The sequence below is a fragment of the Sapajus apella genome, unplaced genomic scaffold (genome assembly GCF_009761245.1).
Source record: "Sapajus apella isolate SASKATOON/1434 unplaced genomic scaffold, GSC_monkey_1.0 scaffold23, whole genome shotgun sequence".
NCBI lineage: Eukaryota > Metazoa > Chordata > Mammalia > Primates > Cebidae > Sapajus > Sapajus apella.
In genome coordinates this window covers 29270337-29296701 of record NW_022436963.1, presented here as the reverse complement: position 1 = coordinate 29296701, position 26365 = coordinate 29270337, and the positions used below count along the sequence as shown (strand labels likewise).

The 26365-nt window shown below is 39.7% G+C and overlaps 1 protein-coding gene across 6 annotated transcripts in view; it reads right to left on the bottom strand.

The window, feature by feature from the left end:
* CNTN4 (contactin 4) overlaps positions 1-26365 on the bottom strand; it is a 969481-nt gene that overhangs the window by 13382 nt on the left and 929734 nt on the right. For 5 of the 6 annotated variants that reach the window (XM_032289672.1, XM_032289675.1, XM_032289674.1 and 2 more), the window contains 9 exons: positions 21010-21185; positions 16020-16140; positions 12202-12360; positions 9387-9536; positions 7456-7526; positions 6196-6430; positions 4016-4128; positions 3277-3463; positions 2736-2848 (listed from right to left, as the gene is read on the bottom strand). In XM_032289672.1, coding sequence (XP_032145563.1) covers positions 2736-2848; positions 3277-3463; positions 4016-4128; positions 6196-6430; positions 7456-7526; positions 9387-9536; positions 12202-12360; positions 16020-16140; positions 21010-21185 — 1325 coding nt within the window. The remainder of the gene's footprint in view (positions 1-2735; positions 2849-3276; positions 3464-4015; positions 4129-6195; positions 6431-7455; positions 7527-9386; positions 9537-12201; positions 12361-16019; positions 16141-21009; positions 21186-26365) is intronic. The other variant, XM_032289676.1, reaches the window with a different exon arrangement.

The window sequence follows — 26365 nt, the reverse complement described above, 5'->3', positions numbered from 1 at the left end:
CTGATTGTTTTCCTTCACGGATTTCAGGAAGCTGTCTCGGCTCTTAGAGTGCTTAACGTGGTCAATACGGACATTAATTATCTTGGTAAGAATCTTGCCCTCATTTGTTTACCACAATACCAACAGCATGCTGGGTTGCACCGTAGACTCTTCCAGCTCTGCCATGGTAACACTTGTGGGGCCTTCCTTTTTGAACAGTACCCATTCCCTTGATGTCTACAATATCAGCTTTCTTACAGGTTCGCATACATGTGGCCAAAGGAACAACTCCATGTTTTCTAAAAGGCCTAAAGAACATATATTGGGTGCCTCTCCTCTTTCCCTTTGTGTTCGTCATTTTGGCAAATTACTGGAAGATGGTGGTTTCGATACCAGGCTCTTTCACTAGGTCTGACAGCACTACCTATGTACTACTCTCAATATCTCTGTACAAAAATGTTGCAGGCCAGCAGCCTGCAGGCTTAATTCAGACTGCATAGCAATTTTATGTGGTCTGACTTCCACTGCCTCAAGTGTTGTTTAAAAGCAAAACAAAACAAAATTAGAAGAGTTGCCAACATTTTTAAATTGGAAGAAGATTTTACATAACAATCCATTTTTTGCTGCCATCTTTTGAAACATTGGCATATCTAGGGCATTGTGCCCACTTTTTCACAAGACAACAGAGGCTGGAAGTTAGTAGCAGCTGGTACATTTTGACAGCAGCACTCTCATTAGCTATCGTTCCCACCTAGCATGCTTCTGCCATGGTAATGATTTATATTATCTAGCAGGCATGATTTTGCCATCCTTTCATTTACTTTGGGGTAGATAAAAGACCATTTCACAAGATTCCTGAAAATGTTGACTTCCTGTTGACTTCCAAGCTCTTCTGCCTGAAAAAATTTCAAAATCCTAGGTTTGGTTTTATAATCTTCCATTTTATTTATTTATTTATTTTTAGAGACAGGGTCTCACTACATTGCCCAGGCTGGACTCAAACTCCTGGGCTCAAACAATTCACCTGCCTCAGCCTCCCAAGTAGCTGATACTATAGGAACATGCCACCACTCCCAGATTTATACTCTTTCTTATGTAATAAGAATGGTGAGACTTGCAAAATTGCCATAACCATTTTTCTTTTGAAGAATTAATACAAAACCACTGGAGATCAAGAACATTGTCAGCATTCACCAATGATTATGGTTTCTCAAAAGCTTTTGAAAAGTCGTTCACTCATAACATTCTAGGACTGAATGGGAACAAAATGCCATATAACTTAAATGCCCATATTATATTTCCCTTTGTAACCTCTCTTTAGGTGGTGATGCAGGTAATGCTTCATTATTTCCAGTGATGGGGAACACTCTGAGGGTCCATTTTTTTATGAGGTTTGATTATTAGAAGGCAAAACAGAGCCAAAATTTATCTCCATGTCACTTTCACCCAATGGCCATAGTTTTGTTCCTTGGAAACTTGAGGAAAACTTCTACATGTCATCCCTTATAATAGTCCTTTAAATATGTGAAGTCATTATCATGCTTCTGAGGCTTTGTACCCAGCGGCATATCCTCAGATCGTTCATTCTTCAGATGTTTTGAGTCAGCCTCCTGGCCACAGTCTTCTTAATGCAGTTTTCTCACTGCATGCTCTCAATGCAGTCTTCTCTCTGTCAATGCAGTCACAGACTTCTCAATGCAGTCAGTCTTCACAATGCATGCTCTGGTTTACATGTGTCTGGTTTATATCAGTTCCTTCCCTCTCTGCACATGTATGCTGCTCCTCACACTAGGAGGTAGAATCCATTTTCCTTGCCTTTGAATCTGAGCTGGCCTCACAGTAGCTAGTTTCTTCCTTAGCTTTTAAAAGGGCTTGTCTCTGCTTCTTCCTCTTGAACCTGGCAACTATGTAAGAAGTCTGACTACACTCAGGTCACCGTACTGTGAGGAAGTCCCTCTCCGTGGGGAGAGGTCTCATGGAGCACGTGATCACTGGCTAGGCTCAGCTTTCCCACCTATGCCATCTAAGAAGCCAGAAGTGTGTGAAGACGCATCTTTCTTATTCTAGTCCTAAAATATGCCCATTTTGGCTCTATCCACATTGCAAAGTCATAAAAAATGATACATTGTTGCTATTTTAGCCCCTGGCTTTGGGTTGGTTTTTTAGGTAGCAATAGGCAGCTGGAAACCTTGCCAAGATATTCATAACCCTTTTTAATTGTAGCAACAAAGCTACAGACATGTTCTTTACATGTTCTCATTAAAGATGGGCCAACATTTATGGGGTCAGATAAACATTTTTTCCAATTCTAGCTGCTTTTTCTTTTTTTTTTTTCTTTATATAACTCTTCCTGACTATAGAAACATATGAACAAAAATGATTAATCATTGGTAATACTGGGAGGTTACTATGTTGACTAAAAAAAATTCAACTGAGACAAGAACAAAACAAAGCTGACAACAGAAATGTTTAAAAGGTAGTTCTTCAGGGTATCTTTGGAGACCTAAACACAGGGTCTTTATTCATTTCTGATTAATGCTGCCTCAGCCTAATGTTAAGGTGATTATCTAAATCCTGACCAGTTGCCATAGACTATTTATACAACTCAGATCAAGCCATGTTGGAGGCAGCGACTCCTAGAGGGAAGGAGAGCATCACGAGGGAAACTGACAACACGGACAACTGTGTGATTCATGGAGGAGACTGTCCCCACTCACAGCAGGATTAAGTGCCTTCGCAAAAAAGAAATTACCTACTTTGTATCCTTTTACTTCCGACTCATTATCCAGGGCCTTCACTTGATCCCAATTCAGGATAATTTTGGAGTCCGATGAATTCCATATGATGTTTCCGGGGGGTTGACTTGGTGCTATAAAAAAATTAAGATATACGAAGTCACAGATTATTAAATCTCAATGGATTCTGAGGAGTGTCTCCTTACTAGAATTCTAGAGTGGAGGCAATTTAATGGGCTATTGCACTAATATGTGTCTTCAAGGTCACTAAAATCTGATGAGATACAGCATTGCAAATGGAAAAAGATTCAGTTGGTCGCCTAACATTTATAGCTAAAAGAAGTAGCCCTTCCCAGTGAGGAGAAAAACATTTATCTTTCCGTCCTCCAGAGCAATGAATTTTGCATGGTATTCCGAAAGGTTCAGTTAAAATGCTGAGGGAAATTTGAATCCACGTGCTACCAATTAGTATGCAAATGATCACTGGGAGGTGGGGACAGGAAATAAACTTGGGATATGTGTGATGAATCCCCAAAATATTTCTGAGCAAGTCTGTTCTTACGTGGCTTTCTCGTGGTCACATTGACTGTTGCACTAGAGGGGCCTGTCCCAGCGGAATTATATGCCTTGACAGCTAAGTGATAGAGCGCACTGCCCTTTAAGTTCGTGATTTTTATTGATGTCTGATTTCCAACTGTTCGTATTTTTCTAGCATTTTCTTCTTTGTCTTCATGTCTCCAATATTTAACCTAAGAAATAAACAGAAAGACCTTGGAAACCATACTCAGTAGGGATATTCCCAATGTCATCAGGTAATTTTGTACGCAGATTCTTATAATGGAGTTAGTTTTCTATACCACATCATGGGCAGAGCTTTCAGGACAAAAGACTTTGTATATCCTGAGAAAATTATCCACAGTAAGAAGGGTTCCTTTTTGTCCTTAGCTTCCTAGTGAGATGGTACATCGACACAACCCTTGTTCATTATTTTCTTTTTTCCCATGTTTGTTTTGAGTCCAAGCAATGCTGGGCATATCAGAAGTCATAGCTCATTTTGCCAACCATCTCATGAATGATTAGATTTGCATATACTTTGAAAAATATCTCTAGAGTATAACACAGAAAAAGGGTAGTTTCACAGCTGAGTATTCAATGCTTCCATTAGTGTTCAGCTGAAAGCCAGGCCTAAAACCATTGCCCTTAAATGTGAATGTGGATCTTTTCCCATAAGAATGTGGTTTGGAGGACTCACTCATGGATGAAGTCCTCTTTCAGACCCAAGGCATATATCTCTTGCTTACCTCATAACCTTGTATTCGTCCTCTATTCTTCTCCAGTGGGGAAGCCCAGAAAACTTCAATATCTGTGGCAGAAAGACTTCTGGCAAAGATACTGGCTGGTGGTTTGGTTGGTTCTATAGATGAATATGGAAGTAGTTATTACTCTATCAGCTATATGAGGACAGGCTTGTAGATACTGGCATTATAAGGTAAAATAATTCATGGTTATAGAAGTGTCCTTAATGATTGTAAGCCAAACTCATTTACAGAGGAGCAGTGATTAATAGCCAGAGTTGGTGGTAGTGAATATTCGTCCAGTATTTGGGTTCTGAATTTAGGTGTGGGTAGAAGAGAACTACTTAAGTTTTAGCACCAAGTTTTCGTAGCCAGCAATTCCTTTCACACAGATCATTCTTAATTAGCATCTCACAAATGTTATTGCTTACAACATGGCTAAACTACTTTTCTTTTCTTATTTGAGATAGGGTCTCACTCTGTCACCCAGGCTGGAATGTAGTGGCACACTCATGGCTCACTGCAGCCTGACCTCCTGGACTCAAGCCATCCTCCCACCTCAGCCTCCCAAGTAGCTGGGATGGCCCACAGAAGTGCCACCATGCCTGGCTAATTTTTTATTTTTATTTTTGTAGAGACTGGTATCTTGCTATGTTGCCCAGGTGGGCTTCAAACCCCTGAGCTCATGCTATCCTCCCACATCCCCCTCTCAAAGTGCTGGGATTACAGGCATGAGCCACTGTGCTTGGCCACTAAATTTTTCTTTAAGGAAGTCTATTGGAAGAAAAATGTTAACATACACAAATGGTACACAGCTATGGCAGAAATCCGGCAAAAATAACTGAAATTTGGGAAACAGTCAATCTAGCCTCTCCTTTGCAGCCAAAGAAGCTGAGGCCCAGAAAGTATAAGTGACTTATCCAAGATCATACACATTGCAGTGTGGACCTGAAGTGTTACCCAGCTCTCTTGAATCTTAGTAAAGTCAGCTGACTGTCCTTTTCCCCTTTTCCTCTCATTTTCATAATCCAGAGACATGAACTATTATCTAAGAGAAATTGAAGCCTATGCAAAGGCTGAAGCTTGTTTAAATAATTTTAAATCCTTTGGCAATGGTTGGAACATGAAATATGCAGGGAAAGGCATCAGGAGCTGAGACAGACAGAAAGGCAGCAGCTAGATCATGAAGGGCTACTGAATCTAAGGGGATGACCTCTTTAATGAGGAAGAAGTTATTGCATCTTCACTGACTCTAAATCAGTGATTCACCTTTCAGATGTTTTCACATGGTCTCATTCTCAGCATCATCTTTAAAACAACATAGACAAACTCCAGTGGTAATGAAAACTGTGTGAGAGGCATCCTGAGAGCAAGGATAGCATGGAAGTGGTAATAATGTGTGGGAAATGTTAAACATAATGAAGGTATGGATGACAATGAGTACAATCACACTGTTTCATGACTTACTCTTTTGTTTAATAAGTGAGAATAAATTATAAGCACAATATGCTTTATGAAAATACAAGTGGTAAGGAAATGCAAATTATATATTGATATTCACTTAAAGGCAAAAATAAAATTCTTTTGAAAGTAATGTAACATGTAGATAGACATGAAGATCTTATATAGTACCAGCAGTTCTGGTCCTTAGCAATGGAATCAATAATGGATAGCCATGTGTTTTCATATACAGAGCAGTTGCTGTCTTTTCAAGAGATTCATGGTGGACAATGAACCAAATTTTTTACATTATCCTCTTCTCAAATCAGGGATGCCTTCAATATATATGTACCATGCTAAATTGATTATACATCCTAAAATCCACATTTTAGAACTGAAGAAATATGGCTGGTTGCGGTGGCTCATACTTGTAATCCCAGCACTTTGAGAGGCTGAGGCAGGCGGATCACCTGAGGTCAGGTGTTCGAGACCAGCCTGACCAACATGGAGAAACCCCGTCTCTACTAAAAATACAAAATTAGCCAGGCATGGTGGCGCATGCCTGTAATCCCAGCTACTCAGGTGGCTGACGCAGGAGGATCGCTTGAACCCGGGAGGTGGAGGTTGCAGTGAGATCATGCCATTGCACACCAGCCTGGGCAACAAAATCGAAATTCATCTCAAAAAAAAAAAAAAAGAATTGAAGAAATATTAACAAGCAATGATTTAGGCAGCATAAACCATACCTTCTTCTGCAGAATACACCACTGTGGTGGGACTGAAAGGGCCTTCTCCTTTGTTGTTGAAGACACCTACTTTAACCTCAAAGGGAGAGAAGGGGCGCACGCTCTCATTCCTGAACACGTATCTGGAGGCGTCAGCAGAGGCCAGCACTGTCAGCATCCAGATCATTTTACCATAGGGCCGGAAGGCCACCACATAACCAAAGCCTCGACCATTCTGTAATTCCTCAGGGACTGTCTGGGAAAGAAGGGAAGTGGTCTTCAGAAATCATAGTAGTTTGAGTCAAATGCAAAAATCGTTTTTGTTTCTCCTGTAACATTCTTGTCTACATCCTTCTCCACCCATCTTATTCGGGGTTTTGTTAAAAGTCTTTTAAATTTAGGGCTTGTAGTCAGTCAGTCTATCTTAAGCAGTTACAAAGTACTGGGCAGGGTTGAAAAACGTAATGAAGATCTGCAGTCCAGAGCTTGCTCTTTGATGGGGCAGACCCAGCTCTGACACAGTTGGAAATGATTGTAAAAAAAAAATGGGCATTGTTCTCCTGAAAAACATTTCCAACATGTATCCTTTAATACTAATCTCCCTCCACTGCCAAATAGACAAAAGATCTCACTGATCCTTTGATCTTGGCTGAAGATCCTCTCTCTCAGAGGGAAGAGTTCAGCTGGAGGGATGAGTGATTTCTTTCACTGCTGTGCTCTGGGCAAATGAAAGATTTTAATTTCTGGAGCTGTTGTTTGGAATCTTTCAAAAACACAAACCCTTTCTAAAGCTCCCACCTCTTCTCTCAAAGCCAATTTTTAATAAATTGGTGACTAACTTTCCTCCAGGTTGTTTTAAAAACTACCTCCTAAAAGAAGGCCCCTTCTAGAAGCAAAGCCAATTGCCAGGAAATTGTGCTGGTGCACTGAATCTATTGCTAGCAGACGTTTTAAATCAATTGGCCATGCAGCAATTCAGGAAGAAAAGAAAAACTGGTTTTCTCCGAAACAGCCTTCTTTCTTTCTTTAGCTTGTGTTGTCTTCCCTTCATGATTGTTTTTACTCTGATGGATCGAATTAAAACTTGCCTCAACAATGGATGGGCAAGTGGTGTCTTTCCTGCTAGCCATCAGCTACGTGAGAGGGAGAGTCTGCACTCAAATGAATTTTCACCGTTAAAAACAGAGGAGGAAACTTTCAAGCTATGTCTATCTAACAGGAAGGAAAATAATAAAATAGCTTTGACACATGGATGTTCCTTTTATTTTGTGATTCATTTACCTCCCAGGTTATAACCAGTTCAGATTTGCTGCCTCCGCCACCACTGACGTTTGCTGGTGTGACTTCGGGGACTGCACAGGAGACAAGCAAACAGTTATGTCAGGCAGCAAAGGCGAATGAGGGTCAGGAAGGTTGCCTGGCAGAGGTGACTCACTTTCCATGAGTACTCTGAGGCAGGCCCCTTTGTCTTCGGAGATCAACAGCAGCACCTCAAGCAGCCCAAGGCATCAGCTCCAGGAAGTGAAATGTACCGAGACTGCTATTAATTACCTGTTTCCCATTCAACAAGGCACACATGTTATCTGACATGTCTGCCCAATTGTTCAGCTGCATCCCTAGAGGCTGAGGGGTTCTGGAAAGGGGGAAAGGACTGAGGCCTGTCCTAATGTTTGGTTCAGCGTTCATGAGCCATGTGGTGATACACAAAGGAAAGACAGTACAATTTTGGTTGGAGGGTGAGAGTGTCCACACCACAGTTAGAGCAAGTTCAGCAACAAGAGAAAGGTACAGTCAGCATGGGGAAGCACGGGGACACTCCAGATTAGCGGCCTGCCCAGAGCTGGGGTGGGCAAACAGCTTCTTGGAGGAAGACAGTTTTGATCTGGGTGTTGAAGGAAGTGGCAGACAGAGGTTGACCCGTGGCTCACTGTGCTTGCCCTCTTTTTCTCCAGTTTTCTTTATAAAAGAGAGGAAATTATATGAACTTGCACCTCAGGATTGCTGAGGGGAATTAATTCAATTATGGTTTTCAAAGGGGAAAAGAAAGCAGGGGACCAGCTATATTGTTGTCACCATGTGGCTGAAAGGTTCTGGGCCACATTTAAAAATGTCTCACTGGGGTGTGTGGCTAGTGGCTGGGTACATCTCCTTGGTTAAAGCCAGTCAAATAGATCTAGATGAGCTTTTGTTTTTCTGAGAGTAGGGTCAGAATTCCCATTTGTGTAGGGGGCTTGCTTTTCCTTCAACACAGTGGGCTCTCTACAGCTGGGAACTGCACACATAGGCCTCCTGCTTTACATGAGATAAGTAAAAGTACGGCTGGCCCTGGCCAGGTGTGGTGGCTCACGCCTGTAATCCCAGCACTTCTGGAGGCTGAGGTGGGCGAATCACCTGAGGTCAGGAGTTCTAGACCATCCTGGCCAACATGGTGAAACCCGTCTCTACTAAAAATGCAAAGTAGCTGGATGTGGTGGTACATGTCTGTAGTCCCAGCTACCTGGGAGGCTGGGGCAGGAGAACCACTTGAACCCAAGAGGCGGAAGTTGCAGTGAGCCAAGATCGTGCCACTGCACTCCAGCCTGGTGACAGAGCGAGACTCTGTCTCAAAAAAAAAAAAAAAAAAAAAAAAGTATGGCTGACCCTGATGAACTTGTTCCTCTCTCCCCGCGCTCATTCAAGGTGTATGTATATGCAAAGGGACATACTGAATTGCTGTATTAGCAGGATGTTCTGAAACTTAGTTTTTGGGCATAGTTTATACCCTAAGAAAATCTCGGTGAACATTTCGGAAGAAATTATGTTTTATTTTTATTCTTAGCCGGGCTACCTCATGGTGGCTGTTCCCAGAGAAGCCAGAAATTATTCTTTGCCATTAGTTACTAATGTGAGATAATTCGATTTGAAATATGGGGCATTTTGTTGAAGTCCTGTTAGAATCTTGGTGACAAAAGAACCAATGAAGAAAGGACTGGCTTTTGAGAGGACTAAGCACAGTGTGTCTCTTGCTGTACAGGTGGACCTAATGAAGAAGCTTAACTCTTGATTGAAACCCATTGCATGTTCAGCTGGGCTTCTCCTGGCCTGATTTCTATCATTATCATCATTTAAGGGGAAGGGTATGCCAACATAGAGCCACATGAGCACTGAAGCTCAGCAAGAATTCAAAGCCTTTCCCTAAGGAACAGATGATCTGAATCCCGGGTGCTACTCACGGGCTTCTTCTGTCCTCCGTTTCTCTGAGGGCCGGCTGGGCTCCCCAATCCCAATCACATTGGCTGCAACTGTGCGGAATTCATATTCAACCCAAGGGTTCAAACCCACCACGGTCGCTGTGAATGTCTTCCCATCAATGAGTTCTGGGACTGAAAGACAACAAAAGTTGGAGGCTGTTTCAAAGGGTCTCAGAAAACAAATGCAGAGATTACATTAGGAAGATAGGAACATCCACCCATCCTCATTGTTATTGCATTCAGGGAAGTGTCAGTATTCTCATATTAGCCGCACCAACAGCTGTTTCAGTGAGGTAATCTCAGAACTATCTCTGTATGTTAAACTAACACACTAATCAGTTACCTGCAGATGACATCGTAAAAGACACGAAGTCCTCAAGGCTCCAAGCTACCTGTCTCAATCATTACTATCACCACTTCACATGTGTTTCAGCATTTATTACGTAGTGCCAGATAATGTTATTTCAACTATCCCGTGAGAAAGGTGAAAGTATTCTTTTTTTCTTTGAGACAGGGTCTCTCTGTCACCCAGGCTAGAGAGCAGTGGCACAATCTCAGCTTACTTCAACCTCCACTTCTCAGGCTCAAGCAATTCTTGTGCCTCAGCCTCCCAAGTAGCAGGGACTATGGGTACACGCCACTAAGCCTGTCTATTTTTTTTGTATTTTTAGTAAAGATGGGATTTCACCATGTTGCCCAGACTGCTCTCAAACTCCTGGGCTCAAGCGATCCGCCCATGTTGGCCTCTCAAAGTGCTGGGATTATAGGTGTGAGCCACCGTGCCTGGCCTATATTCATTCTATATAATTCTTACTGTGCTCATTTAACAAAATAGAAAAATGAAGATGTATAGAGATCAGCTGATTAGCTGTCAGGACTAGAATTCATCTCCTAACTTCCATATTTTTCTCATCTTTACTTCTTAAAGCACTGCTATGACTCAGTAATTGCAGTAGGAAACATATAAACCCATTTCTAAGGATTGGTAAACTAAAATGAAAAAACAAACTGGAGTTAAAATCAGTAAGATTCATATGAATTACACAACACTGGGCATATTCTTCAAAACCTCAAGGCCATATAGCTACCTTTGCTGTCTAGAGGACTGTGTATTTTGTTTGTAATAACTACTTGTTCATCCAACTTATCCTTAAATGAAATCTAAGTAAGAAAATGAGCCAATCTGGAGGTACTGACGGAAGTGGGAATGGTGTAAGAATTCTTTAAGATGCAAAGAGAAATAACTATGAAACTTTTTAAAATAGGGAGTGCTATATAAACGTAATAAAGGGAAACCTGAGGAAAGTGCTGCTGCTAACAACGTTTTTTAAAGAATTTGTTAAAAATTGGTTAAAAAGAAATCTCATGTCTTTTTATCCCCAAATTTATCCATCTAAAACAATGGGGCTGGGCACAGTGGCTCACACTTGAAATCCCAGCAGTTTGGGAGACTGATGCAGGAGAATTTCTTGAGTCCAGGAGTTTGAGACCAGCCTAAGCAACATAGCAAGACCCTGTCTCTACAAAAAATTTCAGAGAAGTAGGTGGGTATGCAGGCATCTGTCTGTGGTCCCAGCTACTCAACAGTCTGAGGTGGGAGGATTACTGAACCCAGGAGGTTGAGGCTGAAGTGAGCTGTGATTGTACCACTGCACTCCAGCCTGGGTAGCAGAGAGACCCTGGTCTCAAAATAGAAGAGCAGCAAGTGAAGAGGCTCCCTATAGTCCTCGGTTATTGGTTTTTTGAGAGCACTGTGCAAACTTTACAAAGCCTCTGACTACAGTCAAGCAGAATCCACTGCTTTCCAAAGTGTACCACAGTGCTGCACAGATGATTTTAGATAATACAGATTGATGCATTTTATTTTTATTTTTTATAAGTAACATATTTTTAATATGTGTTAGGGAAAATATATATGTAACCACCACAACAGACATATCTTTTTTTTTTTTTTTTTTTTTTGAGACAGGGTCTTACTGTCCCTCAGGCTGGATGTTCAGTGGTGTGATCTTGGTTCTCTGCAACTTCCACCTCCTGGGCTTAAGCAATCCTCCCACGTCAGCCTCCGGAGGTGCTAGGACTAAAGGCGTGTACAACCATGCCAGGCTAATTTTTGTATATTTTGTAGAGTCAGAGTTTCGCCATGTTGCCTAGGCTGGTCTCAAACTCCTGGGCTCAAGCGATCCACCCACCTCAGCCTCCCATAGTGCTGGGATTACAGGCGTGAGCCACCAAACCTGGCCTGGACATGCCATTTCACAGATACTATTGCCTAGGATGAGTTAAACAAAAAACAACTGTGATTTGATACAAAGAAAAATATTGGCCAGGTGCAGTGGCTCACACTGTAATCCCAACACTTCGGGAGGCCAAGGTGGGCGGATCACCTGAGGTCAGGAGTTTGAAATCAGCCTGGCCAACATGGTGAAACCCCGTCTCTATTAAACATATAAAAATTAGCTGGGCTTGGTGGTGGGCACCTGTAATCCCAGCTACTAGGGAGGCTGAGGCACAAGAATCGCTTGAACTCTGGAGGCAGAGTTGGAAATGAGCCGAGATTGTACCACTGTGCTCCAGCCTGGGCAACAGAGCAAAATGCCCTCCCAAAAAAAAAAAAAAAAAAAAAGAAAAGAAAAATATTAATGATAGGTGTACAGTTGGCCAAGGTTTAGGAAACACTGCCATAATATATCATTTGTAGTAGTGTCTGAATGAGAACTTAGATGTTCCTTGCTACAGCGCTATGTCTGGTATGCTGAGTTCCCGATGTCACTGAGTGAAGCATCCAATATGGTACCTGTACTGACTGCTTGCCAGCCCACGGAGAATGGAGTCCTGGCTTGAATGACATACATGGTGATGGGGCTGTGGTTGTCAGGCCCGGGTCTCCAGGAGAGCTGAGCAGTGGTGTCTGTGATTTCATCTATTGTCACAGCCTCTGGGGGACCTGGAGGACCTGGGAAAGAGCAAGACCCCCAGAATTGGAGCAGTGTATTCAAATACCCAAGTAAAGGATCCACATATTTGAATGGGGCATTGACCCATTTATTTATAAACCCACTCACAGATTCATCACTTGTTAAATCCTTTGGAGTTCCAACTATATGTTGGGAACTTTGTTTGGCTTGGAAGCCACAGAGATAAATGAGACACAGCTCCTTCCTTTGAGGAGCCCACAGTTTAATATGAAAAACTAATAGGTAAACAAATAATTACAACAACATATTTAATGTTAATAGAGAATACTGGGGTACCATAAGGGTCCATATTCATTAATTCATCATCTATTTATAGGCTCCTACTATGGATCAGACAGTGTTATTTGGGGATATAGTAGTGAGAAAAGATAGATGTTGCTCCTGATGTCATAAAGATTATAGTCTGCTAGAAATTGTTATTTCTACCACTGGGAGTATAGATTTGAGCAGAAATGGCTTTAAAACTTTGAAGGTTAAAGTGCTGCTCTGCACATTCTGCTGCTCTGTAATTACTAGCACTCTCCTCAACCCCCAACCCTGCATCCCACATGAGCACACACTTGTGTGCAAGGGAACTGCTGTGAAAATGGCCAGTGCGGAACAGTCAAGGCGCTCTCTTCTTCAAAGCAATCTCAAAATTGAGCTGGATTCTAAAGACCCTCATTTGCAGTTTCTGCAAGTCATACCTGTATTTTTCTACCTCTCTTCCTGATGTTCATTGTTTCTGTCCATGTACTTAAATCATGGACAGGGGGAGAAATCAGATTTAAATGAAGGCTTGAAACTAATAAAGAAATAGAGGGATGAAAAGCAGCTGGCAGGTAAAGACGAAATATCAACAAAGCCAGAGCGAAGACCCACAGCTACCCTACTTTCCAACATGAAAATCTCTTACCAGGCAGTTAAATGCATTTTTAACAAGGTGCAACTGACCACCTCAGGAGGGAAGGTGATGGTGAGACGACATAATGACAAACCTCATGCCCATTAGATGAGCATAAGGAGATATTCCTAGGAGGGATTTGCTAATCCCCAGTCTAGCAATCAAATGTACTACCCAAATACTATCTGGCCATGTCACAGGGACAGGGGAAAAAGAGACCTCTCACAGAGCAGTGCAACGTTAACGGCAATTTCCTGAAGTTAGACTTTGTTCTAGAATTCACTCCTTCACCCTTTACGTGATGCCCTAAATTCTCTTTCCTTTTTTAAAAATCATTTTTATAGACCCTCAGGTGAGACTAAATTTATCTTCTCCCTCCCACTCCTGAATGAAATGTCTGGAAATCTATATCCTGGAACTGATTAATTTTCCATGGTGACATTTCAGCATGTCAGTCTAATGCCACCGAGATAGAGTTGATGTAACCTTTGGTCTTGGGACCTGTTTTAACCAGATAAAGTCTAGAAGACAATTTAACTTTTACTTTTTTTTTTTTTTTTTTACCAGTTTTCTCATCCTGGCATCCCCCACCTTTTTTCTTTATGGATGCTGCATCGATGGCCTTTAAAACCAAAGTACCACAAATAGAAAAGTGTTTCCCTCTGAACTCTTCAAAGAATTAAATCAATAGGAAATACCGAGGTCCATTGTTGGCCTCTCTATAGGAAGGAAATGAAGGGCTGGTATGAATTTGGCCACTGGAGAGAAGATAGTACGTTCCTGGATTTGTTTGTTCTTTTTTATCTTCCGGTCCCCAGTTCCTACCCATGCGTAGATACGACCTTACAGAGTGTTTACCAACTTTGTTTTGGGGAAGTTGACTCCCTCTTTCAAAATGAAAAATGTACAAATGTTTGTCCCCTGAACAAAATGATAACAAACTCAGCGGCATGTAGAAGATTTTGTCCTTGGCAACGGCAAAGAGAAGATTGGTTTGATTCTGGGGTCTGCTTCTCCCTCAGGAAGGGTGGCCTTTCTGGCTGCCATTAGAGTACTATATGTTAAATAGAACAGGCCTCAGAAAATCAAAGAAACTGGAGCCAAGACTCAAAGCTGCTATAGTTTCAAATATGAAAATCTCTTTCAGGGTGGTGAAATACATTCCGCCTCCCTTCCCTGTAATGTGCAAGAAAAGCTGCAAGGGCAGAGCTGAAGGAGATAAAATGAAAGATTATGGTTTTAAACAGCATATTAATTTATTGGCCTTATTAACTGATTAGACTAGATTTTCTTTTAGACTGCGTTTGCAAATTCCTCCTGGTATTTAATGTTATTTTCTGTGAAATGAAGTATACAATATCATTTAAGAACTTCAAGTATTACTGATTTAAATATTTATTAGTCTAATTTGTTGGTGTTTAAACTGCTAATCTGAACATTATCCTAATTAAATAGAGGATAAATTTTCAGCAACAGAATTCTTTTGTTCCCAAGGGGAGAGCAGAACAGCACTGGTATATCTTAAAATGGAAATAAACACATTTCTATAAGTTATTATATGGGCAGATATACCTAGGTTAAAAGTTTTTTCTCATATCTAGCCCTTGTCTACACTGTTACTGACAGTTTTTTTAAAAGGCAATTTAAAGGGGAACAAAGCAGACACATTGGAACTACTATTTTTCTTCAACCTCTCTTGACAATTAGTTTAAGTTGCTAACTCCCACACATTTCCCCCCTTACTTTATGCCAAGAGGATATAGCAAAACTCTTTATGGCTTCCAATAATACTTTGTTCTCTGTGCATGCAGATTAACCCTGCCTCCAATTCTAATACCCTAAATTTACATTTTCTTGCATTCGAAGTTTTGCCATGCACTCTGCCTGCTGTCCAAATATGCCTCAACCCCAACAGTTACAGATTCCAATGAAGGAGACCCTAGCCAAGAGATTATTTTGATGTCTGGATTGGCCTCGCTTAATGCTATAGAAAGCCCCTAAGCATGCATAGGTTGGATTTTGGTATGTACACTGGTTTGTGAGGATTTTAATTTTCATTTAAAAGTATTTCTTAAAAGTCCATTTACAGTTTTTTTGCCAACTGGTTTGATGAGGCTTGGAATGTACTCAATTGGTGTGGCTCAGCTGAGGGGTCACAGCTCTCAGGTCCAAATTAGTTCATATTGATAATATTCAAGAGAATCTCAAAAATGTTAGTATTTACATCAACTCTCAGCTTATTTACTATATCCCAGGCAGTCAGGAAGTGTCCTCTCCCAAAACCCTATTTTAGGAACTGAACAGCACTGTGAAGTTTAGGGAAAAAAGCAAACTCGGAAAAACCTGGTGATAATTTTACTTAAGCTGCTGTTATATCAGTGGCCTAGGATACTAATTCAATTTAGCCCAGATGAAATACAAAAAGGCACAGTTTAATCCCTCTTTAAACTATCTGCTTTTGTTCACCTAAAATTATTCTAGGAGGTGATATCAACTCCAACAGCCATCATCGGTCACTTGAAAGAGTTATTTTTAGCGTAAAGTTACTGGATGTGTTTGGTGCATTTTCTGACAACCGCCACTAAGGAACTGTACATGCACAAGAAACTTTTATGGACTTTTAGCCACTGTTTACAATGTTCAGCTTCTGCCTGACTTTTTTCCATAATTCTAAACCACTGAGGTTTTTGGAACTCTGTGCTAGAGTAGATATCACGAAAGTATTTCAAGAACAACAACAACAAAATCCAATACCTCTTACAATCAGGTCTGCAGCAGCAGAGAGCCTGTCCACACTTGTTTGGACCATGCAGACATATTTCCCAGCATGCTTCAGTTGGATGTTTCGGATCATCAAATCACCAGCTGAATCCTGCTGATAAAGTAGGGGAAAGTGGCTACAATTACTTTTTAATGAGCTCTAAATATCATTATCACATGAAGGACACTGTGACTAATGGATTTATTTTACACTGGCTGATGAAAACATTAGTGATGCAACCCATAGCCTATTAAAAATATGTGAGGCTGCCTGAGAGATAAGAACACCAACATTTTCAGAACACATATTCGACAAGACCTCAGGTGTCTGGCTTCTCCAAGTCCCTGGAGCAGTTCGCCACCCACGTTGGAAGGAGGTAACTTAAGGTGGCTCTTGATCTAGTTTTGTGAGTTTCTTCAGACACACCCTCAGTATATAGACTTTGTTGGCATTCTGATATTTTAGAACTCTATAGTTGGAAAAGGAAAGCAAGCCCACATTTGGAGGTATCTGCATTTTACTGCACAACTCTTTCTTATGATCAGCATTCTTATTGCTCCCAGGTTTGAATTAAAGGATTAGGAAGACCAGACTCTCCGAGGAAATCTCGCTTCACCTAGTGTGGAACAGTGCTAATGTGTATTCCAAATGCCAAATGCAAGTTTGATTAGCAGATGAACTGGACTAATTACATCCCGGTCTGGATGTCTGTGTGCCCCAGAAATATTCCTACAGCGTTTGCCAGCACAGTACTTTTAATAAATGTGAGATGATTCCACAGGCTATCACAGAGGCAGCATTTTACCTGAAGAACGCTGCTACACCTTGGAGTTTGGTTCCTAGCCCTGTTAATCAAAAGTATGGAGAACAGCTGCTTGAACAAGCAACCACCCTAGAGACCAGATTTGAAAAACTACATTTCATTCTAAACCCGTAATGGATGACAAGATAATTTAGGGTATATTGGCCCTCTGTCATTTTCCCATTCCAAACTATACAGTAGGAAATTGACACAGACCCTTCTGTTGCTATTTCTCCAATGACAATAGTAATGGATAATGTTTAATGATATTTACTATATGACAGGCAGTTTCCAAGTGCTTTATTTATATTAAACTTACTAAATACTCACATGTCCTCTGAGGCAGGTATTCTTGTTATCCTTATTTTACAGATGAGGAAATTCCAGCACAGAGAGGTTAGGAGATTTGCCTAAAGTCACTTAGCTAAAATATGGCAGAGCCAGGATTTGAACCCATATAGTTCCTGTTATTAACAATAACACTAGACTAGCATCCAGAAAGACCATATCCTCATTCTCCTTCAAAATTAATGTGTACTTGGTTTATGTCCATCGTTTCAGTACAACATGTCACATTCATATTTACCAAGGATAATGGAAGAGATAGAACTGCCAATTAGAAATAGGATTAGAAGAGATGCAAAAGTGTGGAGTGAAGGAAGAGCTACAGTTTTGGTGCTTACTTGTCTTGGGCCGATTCCTGCTGTGTGATTTCATCTAAATCTCTTAATCTCTCTTGGCCTTAATTTACTGATTTTTGAAAGACCTTTATTGACCATCATGCTAGGTTGTAAAAATCAAATGAGATTATCTGTGTATGTGAAAACCTTCTGAAAACTGTGAAACATAGATTAATGTGAAACTGGTATTACTGATGGCCATGATCCATTTTCTTTGTGAAACAATCATGTCAAATGATTGTTAAATATTTGCTAATTCAGGAAAAGCTGTGATATTTTAACCCAAAATATCTTTCGTTTGTAACACTTGGTTTCTCATCCAGATGCCACTATTTATAGATCAAGTCTTATAATTGTTCAGTAAAATGGGAAAATAATTGTTAAGTTATTTGACAAGATTTCTGTGAGGATTAAGAAGCTATTACAGTCATCCTTTGGTAGACACAGGGGATTGGACTCAGGACCCGTAGTATACTAAAATCTGCACATACTCAAGTCCTGCAGTCAGCCCTCTGAAACCTGTGTATATGACAAGTCAGTCCTTCATATGTGTGGGTTTCACATCCCAAAAATATTGTATTTTCAATCTGAGTGTGGTAGAAAATAAATCCACATATAAGTCGACCCAAGCAGCTCAAACTCGTGTTGTTCAAGGGTCAAATGTATATAAGAAAGTACTTGATAAATGATTAGGCACTTTGCAGATACAAGGAATTATCATCACTAGTATCATAATCATTATGATGACTGATACTTTACCTAAGAAATTTCACGTACTTTACCTCAGAAAATTCATATTTGAATACAGGATTAAAAAAAATATGCCCCAGGGAATGTGTGCAGGGAAGATGGGAAGCCACATTGGCTTTAAGGAAATGCCTACACCATCTCACTAATTCACTCTATTCATCAAGGGCTTAAATGTCAAAGAAACTTGTAGCCTGGATATTTCAGAACACAGCAACCTATCAGCAGAAAATTTTGATTTTGTGATTTAGAACGTACTATAGTTATTTACAAATTTTGGCTGGATTTGTGTTTTTAAAGTAAAACTGAAACAAAGAAGAAAACAGAGTCAGGAGTAAGGTAGGAGTCTCATTAAAGGAGACCATAATAACTTTTTCTTTCCCTTTGAAGTCATCCAGACCTAACCATTAACTAAGATCTACATTTTTTATGTTCCTACCAAAGAAAACAACAGCATCTGCTTATTTTCCCCTACTGCAGTCTGTTCTGTTCCTGACAGAATACTCAAGGGGTATCAGAGGACAATGAAATAATAACTTTTCTAAAACCTCAATAGGTTAGCTATACAAGCATCATTTCCACCATGCTGACACAGGAAGTTGAAATGGAAATAGACTTGACTTCAGAATTGCACTTACGTATCTCTTCTATTGTTAAGTCCTGACTCCACAGATATTAATGATCCTGGTGGCTAATACACTTAGATCTCACATGTAGTTGTGCTGTCCTTAATTTTCTATATATTTCTCATCAGGAGTTGGTGTTAGCACTAAACCGAGGAGACAGACATTTCCCATAGAAAGATGAATGTGAGCAACACTAGGGAGTGCTGTCTCTCCAAAAGGTGGTCATCAGTGTTTGACTTCATTAGGGTGAGTCCCTGTTTCTGCCTCAACGCTGGCACCATCCCAGCATAAAGTCTACATGTGTCTGAATGGTAGGACATCCACTTCGATTGGTCAGGCATCTGTTCTGATTGGTTGGTGCTTGTGCCATTCTGGGATTTAGCACTTTTAATATCTCTCCTGACCAAGAAATTGGTTTTAATGTGAGAACATTCTGCTCAATTTATGAAGAATGTTCTCAATTTATACTTTCCTGTTATTACAATCAACGTTACCCTTCTTTCAATTAATACCACCACTAAAGTTTATCAAGTACTACTTTTGTGGTAGGCATTGGGCTATGCACTTTCCTAGATCTCAAAATATTCAATAACTCCAATGTCTCTGTGAAGTAGTTAATATTTCTCTCAGCCAGAGTTATTAAGCTGAACCATGTGAAAGAGGTCCAGAATGGTTACATTCGCAATTCATCCAATTTTTCTCAATCAGGTTTGCAAGCGATAATCCCTAGTGAACCAAGGCTTCTACTGATGTAATGAATTAACTTCTTTCCTGTGCCATCTAAAGTTGTACCAATCAGATACCACACTTGGCATAGAATTGAGGAAACAGGCATTGAAATGGTTTTTGGTGTTCTGTGATTTAACTGCAAAAACTCTGTTTGCTAAAGGTAGCAAGAATGTAATGAACAGGGCTAGTACTATAGTTGGGTGGAAAATATGCTTTCAGTGTATCATATGGACGACTTCAGAAACTTACTCTCAACATAGAGGGGATGGACAGATTTTTATGGCAGCATAGAAAGTGGGGAGGGCTTTTCAAATCAGTACCCCATTTTTATATTCTGCTATGTTTTGGTTGGAATAAAAATGGCAGCCAGAGTCAATCTTTATTATCAGTGGGACTATAGAGCTGTGTTAGAACAGAAAAAATTTTTTTGAGAATGATTGTGATAGACACAAATTGTTTCCAGATTTAACCTCTTCTTGTTATGTGTTCAATGATAATACACAGTTATGGAAAGTAAGGCATTTCGAAAACTCAATCATTTTGAATTCAAATTACCTGGAGATAGTAAATAACCCAATCAGACCTTCAGATACAAGAAAGAAAACCTGGCCTGGCACAGTGGCTCATACCTGTAATCCCAGCAGTTTGAGAGGCCAAGGTGGGCAGATCATGAGGTCAAGAGATCGAAACCATCCTGGCCAACATGGTGAAACCCCATCTCTACTACAAATACAAAAATTAGCTGAGCATGGTGGCATTCACCTGCAGTCCCAGTTACTTGGGAGGTGGGGCAGGAGAATTGCTTGAACCCGGGAGGCAGAGGTTGCAGTGAGCCAAGATCACGCCACTGAACTCCAGCCTGCCAACAGAGCGAGACTTCAAAAAAATGAAAGAAAAGCCTAAATTCACAATGATGAGCCTTCTACAAGGTCAAAGGGAGTTTAATTAGCAGCCTACAAACAGAAGAAAGCTATCCTTAAGCTATTTTCTTAATCAGATTCTAAGGTATATGGTATGATATGTGACACAGAGTTTGGGATTTGAAGTTTTAAGCTGAGTTCTGTGATTCAGTAGCTATGAGGACAAGACAAGTCCTCCAATGACTGTGAACATCAATTTTTAATTCATACACCCAATGAATAATTAACCTATAGGATTGGTGCCAGATAGAGAGCAATCTTGCCATATAGGGCTGCTCAATGAATGATGCCACATTTATTGTGCAAAAAGGAGCAAGAATTAACGAAGAGTTTCTTGCCATAAGATTATCTGAACAAAATTCTAGAATAGTAACTTTAAATATATTGTTAAGTTGGTCTAAACAAGTTGGTTTGAGTCAGTTTCGAGAAGTTCATTTGTATACCGTGTTTTCTGTGGACAGTTTGATATTAATACTTACCCCTCCAACTCTTTCAAAGTGGTCTCCATCTCTGTCAAAGTCTATCAGGTGTCCATTAAATGACCAAGTAAACACGATGTCTAGCGAGTGATCATGTGTTACCTGGCACAGCAGAACAATACTTTCTCCAACAGTGACATCCATACTGGAAGGGGGCACCATTACCCTTGTTGGATCTGCAGAGTTAAAACAAAACAAACAACAACAGCAAAGTCTGTGAGCTTGTGTGGAAATAAAATGTAGACTCCAAGAGCAGGATGAAATACTAAGTAATTTTGCTTTATTTTTTCTGAGGCTGTGACCAGCAAACCTCAGTCATCTGGGAAGCTCAGACTCAGGTCAGGAGGTCATTTTTCATATGAAAAGATGAAAACACTCATTATGTGAACCTTCTCAGAGCAACAGAACTCAGCCGGGGAGCATGGAGGTGAGATCTCTGAAGATGCTCATGGAAGGAGCTTTCTGGCAGCCTGCTCTGAATTGAAAAGGTTTTCATATCTCTCCAGTTTCACTAGAAAGCCACATAGAAGGCTTTCACTAGAAAACTGAGTGCAAACAGAAAAAAAATCCACGTTGATTTGAAATTTGTTGGGCTGTTTTTTTTCTATTGTAAAAGTAATAAATGTTTTAGTACAGGGAATTTAGGAAATTCAGGAAAATTAAAAGAAGGAATAGAAAAACAAATTCTACCAGATAAAACATCTATTTTCATGGTGGTATAATTTCCCCCAGTCTTTTTGGCTCATACTTTTTCAGTTGTTTTGTTTTACACCATTATAAACATAAGACACATACGATTTGCCTTTTTCTCCTCCTTAATATTATATAGGCATGTTTATTCCTTTTTGAACATAGTTTTATAATCTGCCTTAGCTTTATAGTTTTAACCATTTTGGAACTAGTTGGCATTTTAGCAAATTTTATTAGACATTTTCTAAAATTTATAATTAGAAATCATAAAAAATGCTGTAATGAACATCACTGACAAAATGATACAGGTATATCACTTCTTTAAAATAAGGACCATAAGTTAGCTTTAAAATTCACCTTTACATTATAGTTTAAACTGGGAATAGAATAGGCTTGCTTAGCTGAGATAGTTTGCAAACTCCAAAACTACATTTACATTCATATTCCCTTATTTTTCTGCAACATTATTTCATAAATGGTGTCAGAGAGTACAATAGTGAGAAGCAGTTTGAATTCAATATAAAGGCCATATACTTACCTAAAGAATAAATTTCTGAATTAAGCCATATTCCAGAAATTTCTATATACTAAACCAAGCCAATCAAACAATTACAAAGCAGACAAACCAAAACCAAACCAAACAATAAAAGAACATTGACTAATCCTCTCCATTGTCATAGGACTGCATTTCAGGCTGTGAGGTATATAAATATTTATTCAGGGAACCTCTTGGATTAAAATAGCAGCTGAGAATTTTGAAATTATAAATGATAGGAGAATTTTTTTGAGTCTTATTTACTGACAACCCACACTAAAATTTCCTCTTTAAAGACAGTATTTAAAACCATTTTTCCATCCTTTTATCCAACTACAGAAAGAAAACCTCTCAGATAGTTAGAAAAAGAAAATCTCTGTCCTAAATAGGTTATAATCTAGTAGTGGGATGTACTTTTTCTGTTTTCTAAAAATAGGAAAAGATCATGACAAGTGGATTAATGTGCTTTTAGTCAACATTGAATGAGTGATGTCCATGAAATGAGAAGTGAGCAACAGGTACAGCAAAAAGGTAATGGGATGGAAAACCCCTGATTTAAAAACTCAAGGTTTCTGAGGGCTACATAATAAAAATCTGCTGTATTGATTGACTAACGACCAGGAATAGATAGTGACAAAGGTGTGTGTGTGCGTGTGTGTGTGTGTGTGTGTGTGTGTGTGTGTAACGAGGAAAAGTGATAAGTACAAATCTTATTCTAAGAAAATATCAAGGATTAGCCCCATTTTGACTTAAAAATTTTCCTCATGTATAAAATGAAGACTGAAACAGATCCCAGGCTAAAATGATATACTTCTATGGGTTGTATTTGATAAAGAGGCCTAATTTTACTTTAAATAGCTGCCCACTGATTCTGCAATTTAGAGTTTCATTTTAATTCATTTATTTGTCGATTCATCCACCAAGCATGGATTGTGTGGTACAAGGACAGCAGACATAACGGAGGCTGAGGGAATAAGAACAGTCATAATAACTGAGTCCCTTAGCACTATTAAGAACTTTACATGGATTATTTCATTTATTTCTAACAAATAGGTACTATTATCATCCCTATTTAACAGATGGGCAGACTGATGTCTAAGAGTTGTTAACATATTGTCTATTGTGCAATTCTGCCTTTCTCTTTGCTGAAAACAGGATATCCACACACAAATCACGCAGAGAATAAGTCTAAGGGCATAATAAAGCAATTTGCACTCTTGATTATGTGTAGTCAACTGAAGATATTTAAATGCAGAAGGAATTCAAAGAGTTTCTGCCATGGGGTGCAGATGGTTGCAGAGGGCTTCACTGCCTGAGTAATGAAGTTACTGCCTTAGACAGGTAACAGCAGTGATGGTTTTATGCCTAAAATGCTGGCTCTAGCTCTAAGCTTACACATCAGACTTATGAGTGTAGAGTCAAATGTCCAGGCTCCAGTTCCTAAAACTGTCTTGTCTCCCTATCTCCTGACAACTTCTGGCCAAGCAGCAAGGAGCTGGCACATACCCCGAAGCCTAGAGCCATTTGAAATTATGGCTCACGTTTTTGAATGGCATTCCTGTTCTAAAGAAACGTTTACCTCTTTATGCACATGTAGGGATCTGGGATGGATTTTATTATTGGTAAACTTAGCTGTCTTTTAACCAAGGACCAGAAGAGTTCCCTGAATCAAGGATTACGTTGGTACAGTTGTTGTTCTGACAGCTGCTAATTCATTAACTTAGCACTTGTCGCTGATTCATGTTCTGAGCCCTGAAGTAGCAAGAATCAATGCAAACTCATGCACTGTACACATACCAGAGAGGTCTCCTAGGGACAAGAAAAGATTAAATTAAAGAGGTTCAAAATCTCATTAGTGACTTGGTTTTCTCAAAGTGTATGTTTGTTCAGTACTCTTGTTTTCTGTGTTGTGAATTTTGATGCTTTTTCCTTGATTAATTTCCTAAAATTTGAATACAAACCCTGTATACAAACAAACAGATGGCTTCCTGCAAAACAAACTGTCTCCTCTCCTTTGGTTTTAATTCATCAAGATCGGGAAGAACCTACATCTATGACTTCTGTTCTGAAGAGTAACTTGAGCTATTGTTCTGTGCGTAGAACTTTCAAAGGCAATTAGAACTCAAGATGTAAACTGATGGCTAGATTTGGATGTAATTAAATAGAAACAATAAATAGGACCAACAACATCCCTAAACTTTCCTGATGGTGGTTGGTTCATACTGTGTAGACTGATAAATTTTGAACTTAGAGGATCGATACTTAAAAAAAAATACATATATATATATATATATATATATACACACATATATATATATTTACCAAATGCTTAATTCTCCTAGAGTAAAAAAAATAAATTTTTTACTTTCTGCAGTGTTTTATATAGTGTATAAATGGCAAAAGGGAAACTAAGTGCTTTGTTTTAGGGATTATAACAACCATGAGGAACAGTTATTAACCACCATTTTTAATAATATTAAGTATTCAGTTAATAATCAGATACACAATTAGACGTATAAATTACAAGCCTTATTACATTCTCACTTTCACTGTTTGTGGAAAGACTTTCTGATTTATAGTTCGTATTACCTGTAAAAAGAAGTGTTTTGAGGTCCATTGGATAATAATTCTATTTTTTAAAACACTGCATTTTTTTTAACAGGTTCTTGTTCTATTGCCCAAGCTGGAGTACAATGGCATGATCAAAGCTCACTGTAACTTCAACTTACTCGGCTCAAGCAATCTTCCCATCAAGATAGGACTAGAGGCATGCACCACCATGTCCGGCTAGTGTTTTGTTTTATTTTATTTTATTTTTGAGATGGGGTCTCATTCTGTCCCTGAGGTTGGAACGCAGAGGTGCAATCCTGCCTCACTGCAACCTCTGCATCTCAGGCTCAAATGATCCTCCTGCCTCAACCTCCCAAGTAGCTGAGACCACAAGTGCATGCCACCATGCCCAGCTAATTGTTTCTGTGGGGTTTTTTTTTTTTTTGTGTGTATTTTTGGTAGAGATGGGGATTTTGCCATGTTGCCCCAGCTGGTCTTGCTTGAGCTCCTGACATCAGCCAATCTGCCTGCCTCAGCATCCCAAAGTGCTGGGATTACACGTGTGAGCCACTGGTGCCAGCTAATGGTTTATATTTTTATAGGCAAAGGGTCTTGCTACACTGCTCAGGTTGGTCTCAAACTCCTGGCCTCAAGAGCTCCTCGTGCCTTGGCCTCCCAAAGTGCTGGGTTTATAGGCGTGAGCCGCCGCACCTGGCTGATGTTCTTATTATCTGCAAAACTAAGTGCTTTTGGGTCCACAGGATAAGAATTCCATTTTGATGTTGCTTTCCTAATACACTTCCAATTCTTCCATTTTAGTTTATAATTTCTTTATCTTTCATTTACAGTGCTAATATATTCACTTGGTGCCTATCAGGATAATATTTAATGTGTGTTTTAGTCATCTTCATTCGTGGAAGGAGACACATCTCTTTTGTTAACAAATTTCTTGACTGTAATGGTTTTGATGATGCCTTTCAGCAGGGTTGTATTTTTTTTTCTTAAATTAGTTTTTATAGGGAGAATTTAAAAAATGGGATTCTTCAAAGGCCTGGAGCTAGTCAAAGAGCAGACAGCAAGCTCACCTCAAATAACACAAGGGGACTGGTCAGAGAATTTTTTTTTTTTTTTTTTTTTGAGAAACGAAGTCTCACTTTGTCACCAGGCTAGAGCGCAATGGCACGATCCCAGCTCACTGCAACCTCCGCCTCCCAGGTTCAAGCAACTCTCTGCCTCAGCCTGCTGAGTACCTGGGATTACCCACCATTATGCCAGATAAATTTTTGTATTTTTAATTGAGATGGGGTTTCACCACCTGGGCCAGGTTGGTCTTGAACTCCTGACCTCCTGATCTACCCACCTCGGCCTCCCAAATGCTGGGATTACAGCCATGAGCCACCTCACCCAGCAATAATTATTTTTAATAATATTTAAATGCCACAGCAAAGACTGTTGATTAATGATGACAGTAATCCTGAGGTAGCATCTCTAAGGATGAAACTTAACATTCTATAGTTGGCTCCATTTTTTTAAAAATAAAAACCAGTGCAAGATAAACTATCAATTTTGCATAAAACACAC